The following is an 18355-nucleotide window of genomic DNA, read 5'->3' on the forward strand; positions in this document are numbered from 1 at the left end:
ATGACGGGCAAAGCGGGCGCGGCGCTGGCCCCCAGCCTGCCCAGCAAGCCCAAGCCCGACGGCGCGGCCGCCGCCGCCCCGCCACCGCCTCCGCCGCCCCCCGCGGCAGGGGTCAAGCCCAGCTCCGGGCCCACCCCTCCCCGTTGCACCGGTTTCGGTATCCAGGAGATCCTGGGCTTGAACAAGGAGCCGCCGTCGCACCCTCGGGCCGCCCTGGACTCTCTGCCCGCCGGGCACCTGCTGGCGGCCCGCTCTGTGCTCAGCCCCGCCGGGGTGGGCGGTGTGGGCATGGGGCTACTGGGGGCCGGCGGCATCCCCGGCTTTTACACTCAGCCCACCTTCCTGGAGGTGCTCTCCGACCCCCAGAGCGTCCACCTGCAGCCCCTGGCCCGGGCTCCCGGGCAGTTGGACAGCAGCCAGACGGCCAGCTCAGGTAGGCACGTCCCCGGCCCCCGGGGACCCGCCGCGCCCCACCAGCGCAGCCACCCGCATCCCGCGCCCCGCCGGGAGGCCACTTGCCCGGCGGCGGGAAGGCGATTTCGTTTCGATTCCGAGGAAGAGGAGAAGGGCGGACGGGACCGTATTTTCCCCCGTTCGGGGCTGCGGCCGCTACGTGACGGCGTGGCCGGGGGCGCCCGGCCCTGGAATGCGCGGAGCCCCGTCGGAGCGGTCCCCCGCCACCCCAAGTCGTTGCCAGAGAATTAGGGGCCTTTCGGCATCCTTTTCCTAGACGGCAGCAGCCTCCTACAACCCTTCCTTCAGGCCCGTTCCCGAGGCCTCCTCGGGTACCCCTGGAGCGGCAGGCAGCAGCGCCCGACCCTGGCCCCGAGGGCAACCCCTGGCTTTCTCCCGGCAGCGGCCGGAGCCGTCCGACGCGGTTTCCGTCCCGGGCCGTGCCCGCAGCACGGCCCGCCGAGCAGCACGGCGCCGGGGCCGGGCAGGTTAGCGCGGTGCCGCGGGCAGGAGCGGGACCAGAGCGCGCATCGAAATGTGGGTCCCGGTTCCGTCCCTCGGCTGCTCCTTCGGGGCAAAGGCGGCGGTGTCCTGTCCTTAACATCCCCTTGGAAGTCGGGGACTGCGGATAGGCACCAGCTCCTCCCGGGGTTTGTTTTTGCTGGTAGCTCCATAAACCTCAATTTCTCCGTCCCCGCTCCGGTGTTTCTGCGGCGCAGTCCGGGATCCCCGGGCTAGGGCAGGCGGCCGCGGATGCCCGGCCACGGGGAGAGGGTTGCAGCTTCCCTGTTTCCCCACATTTTGGTTGAGCTCTCCGGGCTCTGCATTTTAGCAGCGAGACAACAGCAGCCTCAGCAAACGACACCGCGGGAGAGAGGCGAGAGCTGCAGCCCGGTTCCCGCCCGGAGCCTTCCCTGTCCGAGGCGGATCGCCCCGAGCTGCCCTCACCGGGACCGGGAGCGGCGCTGGGGTCGCGCCGCGCTGGAGGGAGCGGCCGGCGTCGTGCCCCGTCCGCGGCGCGACCGCAACGAAATCTTCGGCCAGAGCTGGCGGAGGGAGGGGAGCCGCCTGGCCCGGCTGTACCTGGGGGTCCCTGGCGGGGAGGGAGCCCCAGCCCACAGCTGCTGCCTGTCTCTCCGCAGATTCCGAGGATGTCTCCTCCAGCGACCGAAAAATGTCCAAATCTTCCTTAAACCAGAGCAAGAAACGAAAGAAGAGGCGGCACAGGTAAGCCAGGGGAGGCCACCTCGCCGGCTCTCGCTGCCTCAGTCTCCAGGGAACTGGGCACCACCGAGCCCCGCCGCGCCGGTGGGGCCGACCCGCTCCGGCCCGGAGCAAAATACTCTTCCCGGCACCCGCCACCGGAGCGCCCCTGCGGCTTCTCCACCGGCTCCTTCCCTTTTTCTTTTTCCCCGTCCAAAATAAATCGGATTTGGGGACGTACCTACAGGGAGCGGGGGGATCGACCACAGGTGTCGTTTTATTAATTTTTTTCTGGCTGCGGATCCAGGTATTCCCAGTCGCAATGCCGAACAGCCCATGAGCATCTAGGCGGAATAGGGATCACCGGTGTTCGGGAAGGGAAAATCATCCACCTGTCAGAAATAATAAAACCCGTTATCAGCTCCACGCACAGTAATCTTAATATTGGCTGTCAGCAAGACAGAATTCCTATCAATAATTTAAATATTTTATTACTTAGAAATAAGTGTTTTGCCAATAGATTAAATAATTGGGAATCAGAGACAACCTTCAGAGAAGCTGAAGAAGGGTGGAAAATTGTTTAAGGAAATGAAGATCCTCTTTGGGATTTGGTTCCCCTCAGCATGGTCAGGGTAATAGACTTTGTCTGACTTCTCCCACAGTTAAAAAGGAGTTGGATTGTCTGTGCCTTGTAAACAGAAACAAAAAATCCTGTGCTGGGTTCTGGCGTTGCTGTGGCCGGAGCGTCAGGACAAAGGAAGGCCAGGCACCATCCACTGAGGGTGATTTAGGAATAATTAAATCAATCCTGCCACGATGCAGGAAAGGTGGATTAAAACACGCCCCAGTGAAAGCTTACCAGGATACGGGGTGGAAGGAGACCGACTGTCCCAGGAGGCGTCCTGCTATGTATGCAACAGGAGGCTCGGTCTGTAGGGCTCATCCTGAACTCGGAGCCCCTCCACAGGCAAATATTACCAGTTTGGGTGCTCTGGAGTAAATACGAGTTCATTTTCTTTGTGGCCCGGACAGGGCTGAGTGAAAACACAACCGAATCTGGTGTACAGGTCCCAGTCTGGATGGGGATTTGTTTTATTTTCAGTTCTAGACAGAAACAGACCTGCAACATTTGTCTGTAATTGTATCTTCTGTACTAAACGGTTAAGACCCCTAGTTGGACCAAGGAAGGGCTGGGAGATGACCAATAGCCTGCATAGAGCTGCAGGATCGAAACACCAAAAGGGGCAGTGGATTGTGTATTGCAAAAGGGACAGGGGCTACCTGAGGATGAGCTAAAAAGGGAAAACTTGAGCTGAACGTCAGGCAAAACCCTCCTGCTGCTGAGCCTGGACGGGCTTCTGCGCTATTGTCGGAGGAAGGTGGAGGGGAATGCTTGAAATGTAAACTGGATCAAAACTGGAATAATTTTTTCTGTGGTCCTAGAGAGAGAAAATACACGAATTGATGTGGCTCTGCTGTCCCTAGAATTCACAGATTTGTCAGAATTGAAGAAAAACGGTTTGAAAAGAGAATGGATTTAAGAATGAATTTAAAGAAGGGTCTGGTTGCAGACAGATCCCTTGCATTTGCATGCTGCTTTTGTTAGTAATATTATCGATCTGGTGGAATCCTTTTCATTCTGTATAGTGGAGGATATTTCTGAGAATTTCTGTTTATGCTCTCTGGAATTGTAGGGCCCTTCTGAAATCTGGATATATTTTAGAAAAAGACTATTTTCTCTCTCCTTCCAGGAGCTACATGTTTCTTAGATCGATGATATTTATACATTGACTTTGCAAAAAGGCTGCAGTTCTTGGGTTGATAATTGTTTTATTTTGGTTTGGTTTTTTTGGTTGAATTTTTGTTTTGTTTTGTTTTCTTGGTGGCTATTTGGTTTTGGGGGGGTTTTTGGTGTTTTTTGTTTGGTTCGGGTTTTTTGTTGGTTAGTTGGTTCTTGGTTTTTTTTTTGCCATCAGAGTATTGTTAGTTTATACCAAAAATTGTATTTTCTGTACTGGAGGAGTTGAAGGGTGGGAATTTTAATCCTCGGAGAGTGGAAGTGGTCTGAGACTTCTCATCCATCTGCTGGAGAAGGGCTTTCATTTGTCTCAGCTTTCCAGCTGCTGATTTTTCAATTTGGTTGTCCCAAACTGAGAACTGGCTGTGCAAAGGCAGGTTGGGCTGCTGCCCGCCCAGAGTGGTCCAGGAGGATTTCCAGAGGATAATAGGGTAATGCAAGCTGTCAGGGAGCAGCTAATGAGATATCAGGGTGGGAGCAACCAGGGGAAAGGCAGAGGAAGGGAGCTGGCCCTGGCTCTTGTGGGGAAGGAGTGGTGAAAAGTGGTAGGGAGTGGATAAAACATTCAGAGAATTCATCCACGGACTGGGACTCGAGGTGAAGGATTATTTGCTCATGGAGATTGAACAGCCTAAGAATCAGCAGCTGGAAAAGGGCTCAGCACCTCTGTAGGCAGGGTGCTGAAGGGATGCTGCTTCCTCTCAATGTGACTATCAAAGGGTTAAGAAATGTCTGAATGAAAGAGGAGGAGAGGTGTGGTTTTAAGCCTGGCCAGGGGTGGGTTCAAAGTTGTAGGGGACATAAAGGATAAGGACACCCGCCAGGATCCTCCAAAGAGGCAGTGGAGTCTGAGATGTAAGAGCAGCTGCCATCACTGCGGGTGCTCGCTGCTGGGGAGGGACAGTCTCTAGAGGCAGGTCCTTGAAAAGGGAAGGTGATTTGTAACTGTTAAAGGTGCTGTCTTCTGGCATTTTCTGGTTCTCCTTTCACCCTGGCACCTGACCTTTGGGCACAGAAACATAGGAGATGGGGAAAAGTTATGCGTTAGCAGGTTACCCAGGTTTCACTGTCCATTTCTCTGACTCTTCATCATCTTTGCTGCTTCTTCTTATGTTTTTTGATCAAAGAGTTTTACTCCCCTCAGGACAATCTTCACATCCTACCAACTGGAGGAACTGGAAAAGGCCTTCAATGAGGCCCACTATCCTGACGTATATGCTAGAGAGATGTTGGCCATGAAAACAGAGTTGCCAGAAGACAGGATACAGGTAATCATATCTCTTGGACCCCCTTATCATGCTCCTCTCAGCCATTTTCATACCTCCCTGAAGAAAAGATAGCATGGGAAGGCTGACATTTCTCTGAATAAACTTCCCCAAGCTGTCAGTTCTCCTGCTTTCCATGGGTAGGCAGAGAGATCAGCTATTCTTGGCAGATTTGTATTTGGTGTTTGTATGTCAACATGTGCTGTGCATGGTGTGTTGTACCAGTGATTTAGGGTGTGTATAACAGAGGGAATCTTAAATCAGAGGAGAACAGGCATGCAAGAAAAGACCACAGAGTATTGAGGACTTGCTATGGGAAAGAAGGTATAGGCAAGAAGAGAACCTCCTGGAGACTGTGTCTGGGTGGGCACTGTGAGAGGGAAAGAGCTCATCTCTGCTCCTTTGGGCACAGAAGGATCCACAGGGATGGCATAGGCAGCTAGTAGTGCTGTGGGTGGACTCAGTGTGGGAATGATGGGGGAGTCCCAGAGAGGTGTTTGCACCATCATTTTCACTTGAGAGGGCAAATGCCTCCTCATTTTTAACATTTGAGTTTTAGTTGCATGTCAGTCCTGTCATGCCACCATGAGGAGGTAGAACAAGGTGGTGTGGAGTATCACCACTGTGTGGTGAATCCTCCAGTGATAAGGAGCAGCCTGAGCTGCAGGGCTGTGCCAGCACCATCCTTTGTCCTGTGTGGCAGCAATCAATGCAAGCAATCATTACAGCCAAAAAGCCGGAGAAGACTTAGAGCTGCTGTGTACAGTGTGGGAGGCACAATGTGCTTGGACGGACTACACATGATATTCACAAGGGTGGGCTCCAGCAGCTTCTGTTGCCTCCCTTCACCCATTACTTGCTTCTGCCAGGTTGCTACATAAGGCACAGGATTGTAATGGCTGTGCCTTGAGCAGCAGGTACAGGTAATATTTCTGGGCTGGCTGAGAGTTAACCTAGCCTGGTCCTCCACACAGTGGCAGTGGCTGACTCTGTGAATGGTGTATAGCAGTTTCTACAAGAGACATTGTCTTAAGTGCTACATTGTGTTGGGAGAGTCCTAGTTTCCCAGGTTCCTCCTTCTGTTCAGTCCCTCATGCGTGCCCAGCACCCGCTGAGCTGCTTCTTGAGTCTGTGCTCTTTTTTTGCTAAAGAGATGGCCCAGGAGGCTGCTCCCTTGTGGGTTTGGAATGTAGCTCAGAGGGCACTTAGCAAGATAACACTGATGCTGGAAGCTGCTGTGGTCTAACCCTGTGCAGGGACAGGAAGATCCTCGCAAACAAAAGTGCAGCCTTTTTTCCCCTCAGTCCTGAGACCCCCTCACCAGCCTTGTTTTTATGCTTAATCAAGAATGACATTTTTATAAAAGCAAGTTGTGCTTCATATCCCATTGATCTGGCAGGACTCCTGCTGACCTAACAGCTTGTAGATAACCTTCGTGCTGACAGGATTTCCACCAGTCTTCAGAGATAATGGCTCATCATCTGAAATCTTACCTGATGCATTAGGATTTTGCTCTGAGCAACAAGCCCTGATGATTTGCCTCTAAAGAGTGAGATGGATGAAGGGTTATTTCTCTTCTTGTGATCCTGTAGGACATCAAGTCAAGAGAGAAGAGACTTATTGGGAGTGTAGTGTTGCCTGCACCCACCATCTGATGCTGTCCTAGAAAGAGGATCCTTTGATTTCCCATAAAGGACCTTTTCAGCGAAGAGGTTTATCTGGTGGCACAGTATATGTTGAACTCCAGAGGCACCATTTCTCTGTCCGGAGCTGAGGACCTTCACTATGTGTGAAGTGGAGGGAGATATTATGGCAGAGAGTGCAGAGCTGGACACTGCATGTACTGCTTCAGCATCTGGAGCATCCTCCCAGTGCTGAGACTCAGTGTTTTACCTCATACAGAAGCGAAACAGAGGCTAATGTATCTTAACCGTCACTGACTTGCTGCCATGTCATTCTGCAGCTGGCTAATAAACAGCTGCCTACTCTCCCTGTGTTGTAGAATTTTTTAAACTAAGAGGGCTCCTTACTCGGACCCCTCTGCCCTAAAGATCAGATTACACTTGGACAGCAGAAACACCCCATGGTCTGACCATCAGGTGTAACTAGTGGCATGTGTATTCCAGAAGAAAGTGCTTGTGAGTAACAGTTTTCCTCATCGTGAAAGGGGAAATAATGAGAAACAGCAGAATTTATGTGGCATCTGCTGTGTGAGAGCATGAGCACCCTGCCAGGGTGAGCACTGGGGTCATGTAGAAGTCCTGAGCACCACTGTTCTTTCCGGTAGGTCAGCAACCGATCATCCCTTACCACATATTCTGTGAAATTTCCTTGTCCAAAGTTTTTTGTGTATGACAAACCATGCCAAGATAATTCCCACCTTTGATCATTCTTCTTGATATTTCACCTCATATTCCTTTTCAACTTTAGCCCTTTGTGTTATGAGCCTAATTCTTTCCCCCTTGTTATAATGTTCACACTCTTTAAATAAATCTAAGCTATTTCTTCTCCTGGCTGTCACTTTTGGTTTTCATCATTGCTTATGCAAGTTGCAAAGACCTTTCCTTAAATCGTCCTTCATAAATCACACACTCATCTCTTAATCATTTGGTTGTTCTTATGTGAAGCCCATCCTGCCTGTCAGTCTTCCTGGAGATAAGAGACCGCATGCCTACAACTGCATGCTGGGTGTGTTCACACTGGATTTCTGAGCCCTTACAGAAACAGCCTTGTATTAGCACTGGTCTGCTTGCTTCCTTATTTATTTATTTCTATTTATCTAATTCAATCACTTCAAACTTTTTTTAGACAGGTTTTTGTTTTGTTTTTTTTTTTTAATGCTCAGGATTTTCCCTTCAGTGTTCTGGATTTCATATGGCATTTTATTAACTTTGTCTGACAGACATAACCACAGCCCTACCAGCTCTGACACTGGCAAGAGGTGGGTGCTAGAGTATGAGAACAGGGCAGCTATCCAGTGATACCTACTGAGTACTTTATCAGCCTCCTGGGATTTTGAACACATGTACATATTTTAGTATCCTGCAGCAAAAAGTTCTGCAGCAGAACTGCCTGAGTGAAGTAAACCTTGCTTTGAATCTCTTAACATCATTTATTGCCCCTTGGAAGAGACAGCTGACAATGAATCTTATTCCCATTTTCATAATATTTATAATTCCACATCGTTGAATTTTTTTCCTTGCATGAGTTTCCAGCTGCTCAAGGGAGCTCTATATTTTTTCATTTTCTTTGTGGCTTACAGTTCCTCTCATCTTTCAACATTCCTCTGTCCCTCTCCTATATCATTAATGAAAGTGTTTTCTAAGATTGTTGTGAGCATCATATGTTGTGGACTTCCACAGCGTTCCACGTGGGTTCTCACTGGATCCACACCTAAGAGTGATATCTACCCCTTAATTTCATTCATGGAATTATTTCTCAGGAGGTAATAGTCAAAGAGAAAGTAAATCACCTATGAAATTTGATGTGAAAGTGAAATTCAAAGAGTACAATTGAAAGAATGATATATAGGAACTGTTTGCAGGTAAAACCTTCAGCAGAATGCTACAAATAGCCATCAGAGGCCAAGAAAGTTATTGCTTTGAGAGAACATTGAATCCAGGACAAAAATATTCAAATCCTCCATTTAAAGAGAAGATGAAGACATGATTTTTTTTCCAAGGCAGCACTCTTTAACACCGTGTGTGTCTTCCTCCCCCATTGAGCTGGCTGCTCCTGGAAGGAAAATGAGCATCTTCCCATTGGGAAAGTAATTCTTTTTCATAGCGAGACACTATGCACAAGTCAGACCAGATGTCACTGTGGCCATTTTGCAAAATACTTGAAAAGTCCACATTAATCAATATATTTGAAAATATTCAGAAGAATTAAAGTGCCCCTATTAGAATAAACACAGACCATTCTGTAAAATCCAGGTGAGGTAAGTAGATTCCTGTGGGGAAGTATATCTTAATAAACAGAATGAAGTATTAAAAATGGCCTCAAGTATTGTGACATCTGACTTAAACTGCTGTTTCTCATAACAGTACTCTTAAGTGTAATGAGTAGATTTTAGATAAGTTATCCCTATTGAATTTATTAATATGTAGCAGTTCTGAACTTTAAACACAGTAGTTTCAATATTAAAGTTCAGAAACAGTTTGATTTGGGATTATTGAAATGTATGTGTATGTTTTTCCTTAAAATATGTCTCCTACCAATCAAACAAATTGATTAATCAGTATTTCCAAAAAATAAGATCCTGGCTGCCATTGGGGGGACACTAGAGTCACCTTTTTAGGGAACTAATCAATTGAGAAAGATAATAAAAGTGCTAAAAATTGTCAGTTTATATTGTTAAAATATTATATGGTTATGATGAATTTTGGGACACATAAAATTGCTCATGTAAGCAAAAGGAATCCCAAGAAGAGTCTGTTGCTGTGCATGAGAAGTGGAGATTGTCTGTGTATCCAGCAAGTTTTGTCACGCAGCTAAAAGGTCAATTTTGGCTAAAACCAAAACAAGGTCAACTAAATCTCTAACTGAAATTTATTGGTTTAGCTGCTTTCAGATTAATGCATTTCAGTATCACTGTGCAGCCTTTTGGGAGTTGAACAGGGATGGAGGAATCAGGAAGAGTAGTCATTTGGAGGGAAGCATTTGTACCGAGAGAGTATTTTTCCAGAACAAGAGCCTTACCTTGCTTCATTTTTGCAAAAAGTTTCTCTATTTAGAGGTGAACATAATTTGGAAAGGCCTGAGGAACCTGAACTGCACTGAGCGTGAGCTCAGAAGTGAACCCAAGGAGTTCCCCCAAGAAACATAATAGAAAGTGTGAAGGAAAAATTAACTTTATGCAGCTTTAGCAGCCCTGGCTTCTCCCTCTCCTGCCAGCTTTTCTTGCTTGCTGCAGAGTGCTGAATCCTATGGTGTAAGAATGGAATGCTGTGATTACTCCATGCAGCTGGTGACCTTTCCTGAATCTGTGCCTGGAATGGCTGACAAAGGATTTCTTAGTGATGCAGAAAGTAGTGGTGGTGTTGGATTTTCTAAGCTTATCACTGTTACTCTAAGAAGTGAGAACTTGTCTATTCTTGGTAAAACTTTGGGTGACTCTCATGCATAGAACAGAGAAAGGCCAGCATGAGGCACACTGCCAGTGCCCAGTGGGTTCCAAGTGGAATGTCTATACAGCAGGTTCGCGGAGACCATGTGGCTGTAAGGAGGTGAGCAGAGCAGTCGGGATTGTTGGAGGTGGATTACCAAGGTGAAGGAGAAGCCAAAAGTGTTGCTGTTGTGTGAGGCACATTTCAAAATATATTTTTATATATTCATTATGCATAAATATATATAAAATATTATTTTCAAAGAGCCCTGCAAGCAGTTAATCATGAAACAGAGTTGACCAGCTACTGCTGGCTACCTTTGCCAATAATTCCTGAGCACTGGGGCAAGCCATGGCTGTGTGATATCAGATAAGTGTCATTAACTTCCCCTATGCTTTTTGAAATGTAGGAAGTATACAAGTGAGAGTAATAAAACTAATCAAACTTACTGGCTTAGTGAGAACATTATTATGAGTTTTTCTCGTGGCGTATGGTGCATCTCTGCCTCCATGTCTTTAATTGGTATGTTAGGAGTTTGCTGCCTCTTCAATAACACGCTTGTTTAGTTGATCTAAACTCATATTCATTTCCATTTTTCAATTAAGAGTTGTTTAATTTGGCCCTTTCTGTAATGGATTGTTTTCATTACCCTTTATCTATGGCTTGTTTTCAGCCCATGTGCTAGAACTTCGTTTACAAGATAATTACCAGAGCTGCAAACAGAGGGGCTGGGTGACAGGCAAGAGCAGGGGCCCAGGCAAGCCTTCCCAAAAGGAATTCCTGTCTGAAAAGTCTTACACTGTATGCCTTTGGACAGAGAAAGAAAATGTGGCAGGAGAAAGGAAGGAAAATGGAGGGTCAGGAGCAACTCTTCAGCTTACTGTGAAGTGGGGACTCTGCTGTTTGTTGCTAGACCATGCAGATTACCTGCCTAGGTTGTGGGATTTACTTTGCTACAGCTGGGGCTTTAGGTGAGTTCAAAAGGTCTTTTTAATGCAGATGTGGAGATACAGAGTTATGAATGTTTTCTATACTCAGGTACTGCTTTATCCCTCTGTGTTCAGTCCCTGAGTTGCTTTAGTCACTGATAGATTTTCTAAATGAGACAGAAAAACAAATAAACACAAACTTGCCTGTCCTTTACTTCTGCTCTGTTCCTTGCAAGATGTTTAGGGCTGTCCCAGCATAAGGAACTGTGAACTTGTTGTGCTTCTCCACAACAAGTACTGGGAGGGAAACAGCACTCTTTGCAGTGACTTTGCTTGTTCTCTCCTTGGTTTGGAGACGCCAAGGGTCAGACACTTTCAAGTGTTGGGGCACATGAGTTCCCTGGAAGAGGAAGACAGATGGACAACAGAATATGCCATAGCCCATTTCTGTGAAGTGCTTGGCAAAGGCTTTCCCTGTCACGTCCAGGAGAATTAGGAATGGCTCTGCAGGTTTGATGTCAGGCTGTGACAACTCTTCCCTGCATCCATCTCCTGTTTTCTTAACAACAGTTGTTTAAGGGTAACACTTCTCTGAGTTTGCATAGGCATTGCAGTTCCTCAATCACTTAAACTCTTCTGGAAATGCTGCCCCAAATCCCTGTGCTGGGAACACTTCTATTCACTCCTTCATTTAATGATGAACTTTCTTTTCTCTCTTCTGAGACCACTGCAGTTTTTCACAATAGGTAATTCCCCTCCAGTCTTAGGATGTCTGGCAGAGGGACCAGCTGATGGTTGTTTTTGTGTTTTCCTCTAATGACCCATTATTATGAAGTTTTCCTCCTTTCCTGACTTTGAATAGAGGTTTTTCTAACAGTTCAATAACACAGGCATTTCAGACACTCAGTTAATTTACTCTCCCCTTTATTTCTTAATGGATCTATTTTTCTCTGTTTCCTTTTACCCTGATAGATCTCAACAAGTTCTTATTCTTCTCTGGTAGCACAAACCTCCTCCACCTTTTCATTGGCCTTCTTTGGGTGTTCTGTGAGCCAGGTTTCGCACAGGCCCAGGCAGTGTAGGGAAGTCTAGTCCTCAACAGATATATTGCTGACCCTGATCTCTACCTGCATGAGGCTGGCAGTTCCTTCTGTGGAGCAGAAAAGAGGGACGGAGTTGGATAACAAACTGTTGCTACAGTATCTTACAACAAAAGTGCTGGATGTGGCAGTGATGTCCACTCCAAGATAACTTGCTTTATGTCCATTGGTGTTTCTGATATCTGGGTCGCTTCATATCTTTGGCTTCATTGCCCTCTTTCCAACTCAGAATGCCCCATGACTGTCACTACAGGAACCCACTATTTCTTTGTTGACTGGGTCAACTTCTTGAGCTTATATGAAGACCATGACTGAGATCAAGGCTTCAGTGTCTAAGTGACAACTGAGGGAGAGTCCCAGCCTGGGAGATCTTAGCTTGGGCGGACTAAGCATGGGGAATACCTGGAAATGTACTGTGAACTCAGATATGCCGTCCTGGTGCAAGCAGCACCCACAGGCTGTTGGCAGCTCTGCAGGTCACACTGTTAGCTGTGCTGTGCTGTGCTCTAGCCTGAGCTGATGGTGTCTGCAAGCGTCAGTGGCACAGCAGCAGCCAGTGCCTGGAGCATCAGTCTTCTGCAGCTCTAAGATGTCATGTGAAAATCCCTGGAGCTGTGAATTACCCACAGAAGGTTAAGAGTACACGGAGCAGAGGGACACGTAGAGCCAGGAGCAGACACGTGATAGCAGTAGAGTGCTGAAGGGGCACCCCGAAGACAACTGCCAGTCCTACCTCTTGACTGGTGGTCAGGGGCCAGACCACTATTCTGCACTGCTCTTTGGCTCTGGTGGTCCTCCTCCTTCCCCAGATTTAAGAGCTCTGTGAAGGATTTTCTGAGTTTGGGTGATTAGATATCTCTCACTGCATGAGGCAAGGAATTGCAAACATCATCTTTACTATGTACCTTCCTAAGGGAAGATTGTAAAGACGGCAACTTTCTCCTTTTGGTGGTCAGTCCAAACTGTTGCATGGAAACTGATTACATCTTACAACATTTTATAAAATATCACATGTTTGTGTAGATATCCTCCAGCTGATGCTTCAATGCCCCAAGAGTACAGTGCATTAGTGAGTGTGTGCTGTACCCCTCAGGAGGACTTTGTGGACTGTCCCCATGCCCACAGGGCCTTAGCTCAGAAAACAGTGCATGCCAGAGAGTACTGCAGACACCTTCTCTTGCTGGTGCACAGCCTCTGGTGCCAATGCTTTTTTTCTGGAGAAGGTCAGGGAGCACCTTTGCCCTTTGCTTGGTGTATACTGGTAAAGGAAAGGGCACCCTGGAGCTGCTGTGGGCATGCAGGGTGCAGTCCCAGAGCACAGGCAGTGCTCCAGAGCCTCAGAGGAATGCTGGCATCTCGTGGTCTGATTTTAGTGCCCATTGAAAGGCATTATGAAGGGGATGTGACATTTCTCTTCCGACTGTCCTAACTCACCTTACTCCAACAAGAAAACCATAATTATTGTGCATCCCTGCATGGTCAGAGAGTGCATTGCATATGAATATTTATGAAGATCTATGCTAAGGTTTCCTCTGTGTTAGAGGACCTGCAGAGCAGTGTTAGTGGGGGAAAAGAAGGTAAAATGAAATAATACAGGCAGGATAGCAGCTTGGTTAATGGAGTCAGGCATTGTGATCACCCAAAGGATGGACGTGTGCTATCACCCTTTGTGATGATGACAAATGCCTCCCTGGGTTTGTGTAGACTAGGATGATGAGTGCACTCTTGTCAGCTTTCCTGTGACTATCATGCACCTACGACCCTGATATTTTTTCTGTTTTTCAATCAGCATGTTTGGAAAAGAGTAATTTGGGTGTTTATCTGCCATGTCCCAGCATATGGCAGCCTCTATGGAGCTGTAGCATCAGCTAAACTACTGGTCAGCTGGAATCACATTGTGGCCATGGTGAAGTCAATGTCTCAGAGATGCATTTTATGTGCGGATGTGATGCACAGATTGAGTGTGTGCTGAACCACTAATTTCACTGTACTGACTGTGCACATCGTATGCACACTTTTTTTTCAATGCGGAAGATGGGAGCCCTGAGCAAATGAAGTTCTTCGCTTTTTGAAGTTTAACAAGAAGTGAAAAAACATGTCACCACATGAGGTGGCAAGGCCAGGTGAAAGCCTCAGATTTGCCATAGGAACACAGTTTAATATATGTGTCCTGGTCAAGCAGGATTTTCTAGCTTTGGTTGCATAAGTCACATAAATAGCAACGAGTAGCAATACTTGGCCCATGTAGTGCTTTTAAGAGCAGGATTCAGAGGCAGGCCTAGTCTGCAGGACTGGTGGCATGGTAATAATGTGTACCTTTTACTGGATGCCGTATTAAGCCTGTATTCCATGTGTGCCCTTGTTACTATTTTAGCTTAGAGGAGACTCAAGCTTTGATGAACCATCCTATCTTCACTTAAGAGGGATGAGTGCTGTCTCACAGCTCATCTTGTATGTCTGGTTGGACTTGTTAGCCAAGTGGGTTGGACACAACTCCAGTTACTATCAAGAAGGGCTGTTGTCACACTGTGTACGGGAATTGCTCTTTCTAATGTGAGCTCAGAAAGCTCTTTCTCGGTGTTTAGTAAGAGGAGGGATGATGAGTCCTGTGATAAGCCATGCAGCCCATGTGCAACCTTTACTGCTCTCGTTTAACTTCATGAGCACTTTACACCAGCCATAGAAAGTGATGTCACCATAAACAGTGCCAATAATTTTGACATTACATTTGAAAAGACAGCAGTAAACTGTTTCCAAGCTTACTCAAGTGGTGCAGTCTCCACCAGCAGCCAGGAAGCTTTCCTGTGGTGATTGCTAAAAGGGAGGGATTCGGGGAAGCCCCAGGGCACAGTCAGACCTCACACCCTCATGGCAGTTCATTTTACAGCCCCAGTGCTCATGGGTATGGATGGGGACATGCTCCAAGGAAGATAGAGGCCGTTCTTTGCAGTGCTCACATCTTGAGACTGAACTCAGCTGGGGCCACAGGTTCTGTCCGATATGAGGGTGAGGATGGTGCTGTTTTTTCAGAGGAGGTTTTCATTTTGACTACTCTCATTGTCGAGTCTTGGGTTGGAGAGGGAGAAGGTAGAGAGAGCTGTAGTTGTCAGGAGAAACTGAGTGCTGAGGTGGCAGCAGGGCCCTGGATGTGGAGGTGAACTGGAGGTGTTGTCTGGTCTGCAGCTGGATCCACCAAAGGGCTTCAAGTGGAGAAGTGGCAGGTATGCAAAGAAGATATGCCTGTCAGTCCACGGGCAGGAGAGATGGTCTCAGCGTTGCTGTTGGGGGTCTTGGAATTTTGTCCTTTGCTTTAGATGCTGGTTTGCCGACAGCTGTGTGCAGCTGCTCCACGCAGTCTGGCAAAAGCATGTGCTGGAGCGTCTGTGTGTCTGTGTCGATGTGTCTGCAGGTGCGGACGTTCATCTGCTTGTGGCCATCTAGTGGACATTCAGCTTGTGCTGCTTTGGGCTGCGACCGGCTTGTGGTCCATAAAGCTCGTTCTTAGGAAGACCCCTGTTGAAATGCTATTTCAAAGGCAATATGAACGATTTGGTGAAGCAAAAATTCACCATTATCTAGCCTGGAGTTTTCCTTTAATAGATGAAGCATGCTTGGGCAGGGAAAATAGCATTTTTTTATGTTAGGAAGACAAAAAATCCAATACCAATTCCCCCGTCTGTGTACCCCAGCTTGGAAAGTAGCAGCCAAGAAAATGAGTGTAACCAGTGGAAAATTTTAGGTTGAAACAATACAGAAACAATACACAATAACACCACAGATGCTTTAAAATACCCCTTTGCTAATTCGGATTCCTGGGTCATGGCCAGTCGCAGAGAGATTTCTCTCTTCAGCAGACAATGTTTCAGGCACTGATTAGGTAAACAAACTAACTAATATAATGAATGTGGATAACAAGGATATATTGAGTCTCATGTCCCTTTGCAAAATGAGAGATTCCTCCTCCTATAATTTGCTCTTCTGCATCATCAATAATCCAAAGAATTGTCAGTTGTCATTTGTGATTCAGAGGAGGCAACTGGCAAGGTTGTCCTTGCCAGTCTTAACTCCAAAACTCCAGCTCCAAAACACTTGCAACCCTGTGGTCAAGCATAGAGTGCCTCAACTTTTATTGCTTTGGGCAGTGGGCACTGGAGGTGAGAATTAGATGATGATTAAAGTTAGAAACATTCCCATTTAGAAGGCTTTGCAATACTGCAAGACCTACCTGTCCACTTTACTCTGTTATCCATTTTTTGAAGATAAGTTTCCTGGAACAAGCTTCCTGGGTTTTCCAGAGGGTGTTTGTGTGAAAATAAAGAGCTGTAAAACTTAAGATATAGCACATTGGTCCAAAAGACACCTCTCCAACATCAGATTGTAATAGCACATCTGATGTGCTTCAGTCTAAAATTAGTCAGGGGGTTTCCCCACTGCCCATGAGGTATGGAAGCACAGTCTTTTTACCATACCCTGAGCTGTGCAACGGAGAACTACAGGAAAGCAAGTGAGAAGGAAGGTGCACAGCACACAACCATGTCAATAAGGCATTTCACAAAGCTGAGCCAATCCACAGAATGGGAAGGGGCAAGAGGAAACGTGGACAAACCTAAACATTGCTTGTAGCAGATCAAATTTTAAAGAGCTGGAAGAAGTAAAGCAAGGAAGGACAGTAAGCAGCTGAAGAATACCAAAACCACGAGTAAATGTAAGTGTAAGGGTGAACCCACTCCAGGAGAAGTGAGGTGCCAATAATAAACAACTGTATATTTGGAAGTTGTGGCTGATGTACCAACAGAGCTGAGAATACCTCTGAATTACTAAAACCAGTGCATAATTCAGCTCAGAATCAAGGCATGGGAAAATTCTGGTAACACATCGAGAAATTTAAAGAAAGTAGTGAGATCTCCCAGAAGAAAGCCCTACTGATGGAGCCATCTGAATGAGGACAAAATCATGAGAACGGGCCACAGGGAACAATTCTGCTGATCTGAAATGGCGTGGGAGCTGCCAGTGCCATGCTGGAGCTTTTCTCTCCATGTTCCTTGGGATCGGCTTGTGGCAGAGATGCTGGGCTGGGATTTGATCCCAGCAATATTCTGTAAAGAGCACCACTGATTTCACTCAGCTTCATGCATGAGATGAAGATATGTCTCCTGGTATTAAAGCAAGATGGTCCGTCTTCCTGATTTCTGTTCTGATAGACATTCTGGGATTTCAAACTTTAATTTTTCCTAGTCAAAACTAAGAGGAAATTCCCATCAAAAAACAAAAATTGGTTTCAGAAATCTCAGAATAATCTTACTGAAATGTTGATGTAATTTTGATATTCCCATTTGGCTTTAAAGCATAGATTTTGCATGTCTTATGCATCTGAGATTAAAATACAGCATTCATAAGAAAGCCATAGATAATTTTGATTACATTTCCACTGGCTGGACAGTGTTTTTCCTGTGTGATTGAATCAGCATTTTTTGATTGAAAATTTTCTACCATCTCTAGTCAAGATTGGGCTGCCAGCTGGTAAAGCTTCTGCTGCCTCTAGTGTTTGTGTAACACTGCCATGGAAAAGGGGATGCTTCAGGGCATCCGGTTTAGTAGCAGTGGGCAGGCTGAGACCTGGCCAGGGAGAAGGGAAGAGGAGTGTGAGGGAGGGGGGAAGATGTTTGGGACATCAAGGCAGGAGGGAGGAGAAAGGGAAAGGTAGTAAAAGCGTCAGTGAATAGGCATCTGATAAAATAAGATTGAGGGGAGTTTAAAAAGTTGCCCACTTGGTACTTGGTGGAAAAACCTGTTTGTGGGCTGAGATCCTAAGTGTGTCAGCTAGTGACAAAAACAGCTGTACGGAGGTGAGCCCTGCAAGCCACTCTAGGTGCATGGAAGAGTGTCACTGCAGCCCCAAACCAAGCCAGATTTACAGGCACCAGACATGGGACTGTGCAGGAATTTCTCTCTGAAATCGGAGAGGAGCTCTGCTGTGATGGATCTAAATATACTGGTTTATCCGGGGCAGAACAGGCAGGATCCCTCTCCTGTCTCAAGTGGGTTAAACTGCCCCCTCATAGCATGGAATTGTAGGGGGGTGGCTGTACCGCTGCCTGGGTCTGGTGGGTGAGAAAGAACCATGGAATTTTGGGCTGAGTTTGGAGTAGGAGTGAGCCATTCCCCTCCAGCTCTTCACTCTGGGCTCTGGGAGTGGGAGGAATGCCGGGAGTGAGAGACCCTGTCAGTATCCTGCTGACTGCAGGGCCAAGCAAACCTGTGTTTCACATGAGCATGGAGGAGCAAGTGAAAAGAGGAAGGTGTGCGTTCCTGAGGGTCTTTGCTCGGGCACTGGAGGATTTGCAGCCATCCATGGTCCAGAGGTTAGGTATCGGCAGTATGAAAGTGCAAATCAGACTGTTCATCATGCAGAGGAGGTGATGTGTGGTGAAGCAGCCTGGCTGTAAAATCCCCTCTGACATGCACAGTGTCTTCTGCTGGGAGAAGCTGGGATCACAGC

The 18355-nt window shown here is 47.1% G+C and overlaps 1 protein-coding gene across 1 annotated transcript in view; it reads left to right on the top strand.

Moving 5' to 3' along the window:
- Positions 1–18355, top strand: part of VSX2 (visual system homeobox 2) — a 21580-nt gene continuing 3225 nt past the window's right edge. Inside the window, exons 1-3 of the mRNA XM_027671592.1 lie at positions 1–433; positions 1596–1680; positions 4599–4722. Coding sequence (XP_027527393.1) covers positions 1–433; positions 1596–1680; positions 4599–4722 — 642 coding nt within the window. The remainder of the gene's footprint in view (positions 434–1595; positions 1681–4598; positions 4723–18355) is intronic.

The sequence above is a fragment of the Neopelma chrysocephalum genome, unplaced genomic scaffold (genome assembly GCF_003984885.1).
Source record: "Neopelma chrysocephalum unplaced genomic scaffold, ASM398488v2 Primary Assembly neopelma1_24, whole genome shotgun sequence".
Classification (NCBI taxonomy): Eukaryota; Metazoa; Chordata; class Aves; order Passeriformes; family Pipridae; genus Neopelma; species Neopelma chrysocephalum.